The 920-nt window shown below is 40.0% G+C and overlaps 2 protein-coding genes across 2 annotated transcripts in view; one reads left to right on the top strand and one right to left on the bottom strand.

Moving 5' to 3' along the window:
• Positions 1-920, bottom strand: part of casp20 (caspase 20, apoptosis-related cysteine peptidase) — a 20,361-nt gene that overhangs the window by 4,023 nt on the left and 15,418 nt on the right. The window lies entirely within an intron of this gene.
• The window catches only part of LOC107566304 (dystrotelin-like), a 7,417-nt gene continuing 6,593 nt past the window's right edge, over positions 97-920 (top strand). The window contains exons 1-4 of the mRNA XM_016251717.1: positions 97-214; positions 316-517; positions 602-687; positions 771-871. Of these exons, the coding sequence (XP_016107203.1) occupies positions 97-214; positions 316-517; positions 602-687; positions 771-871 (507 nt within the window). The remainder of the gene's footprint in view (positions 215-315; positions 518-601; positions 688-770; positions 872-920) is intronic.

Here is a 920-nt window from a genome sequence, read left to right on the forward strand (position 1 = left end):
TTTCTTTTTTATAGTACAATTATCAAAAAAGATCCCATCAATTTATTGAAACCAGTTGTGTTTTGCAGTAAGTGCAATTACAGTTAGTCTTCTCTTATGTGGTATTTTCATGTGTCATTTCATGAAATTTCTCCCATAGAAGGTCTAAATGAGGTTCGGCCTGCAGTGTATCAAGCTGCTCTAAAGCTTCGCGCATTACAAAAACTATGTCAGAGTGAGTTTTCATGTTTATGTGAAATACAGCTGGATGCATTGGCATTATATTATCTCACCCACCAGCAATATGTATCTCATAAATTTCTTTTCAAACCACAGTGCACCTGGTGGCACTGCAGGATTTGTGCCCAGTTCTAAATACTTTGTCCAGGTCTGGGGAACCAGTGATTAGTCTTGCTCAAGAAGATGTACAGCAGCATCTAGAAGAGCTATTCCAGAGCATTTCATATAAACTTCCTGGTGAGGCAGTACCTGAAGCCACAGATCAAACCACTAGGCTTCTCTTTAAACTGTTTGACAGGTGAGGGGTAACTGTCGATTTGACATTAAAAAGTCTTTTTTTTTATTTATGCATGTGTACTTTAAACTTTCTGATTTCTTTTAGAGAGCAAACTGGTGTTATTCTGCTCAGGTCAGTGGAGGCCGCACTGATCACCCTCTGTGGAGACACTCTCTCAGCTAAACAGAGAGGTTTGTTCCACATTCACTTGATTTCTATTTCAGGATGTACAATCATGGTTCAGTGTTTAGAGTCTGTGCTTGTGTCTTTGCAGCTCTGTTCCAACTGGTTGAGAGCTATAGTGGGTATCAGGAGAGTGACAGGGGCTCCATCAGTCGAACTGCACTCAAAATCCTGCTGGAAGACGTCAGTCAGGTGAGAAAAACAATCCAATGAATTAGATCTACTTTTAACAAATACTAGC

The sequence above is a fragment of the Sinocyclocheilus grahami genome, unplaced genomic scaffold (assembly GCF_001515645.1).
Source record: "Sinocyclocheilus grahami isolate Dianchi unplaced genomic scaffold, SAMN03320097.WGS_v1.1 scaffold1069.1, whole genome shotgun sequence".
Classification (NCBI taxonomy): Eukaryota; Metazoa; Chordata; class Actinopteri; order Cypriniformes; family Cyprinidae; genus Sinocyclocheilus; species Sinocyclocheilus grahami.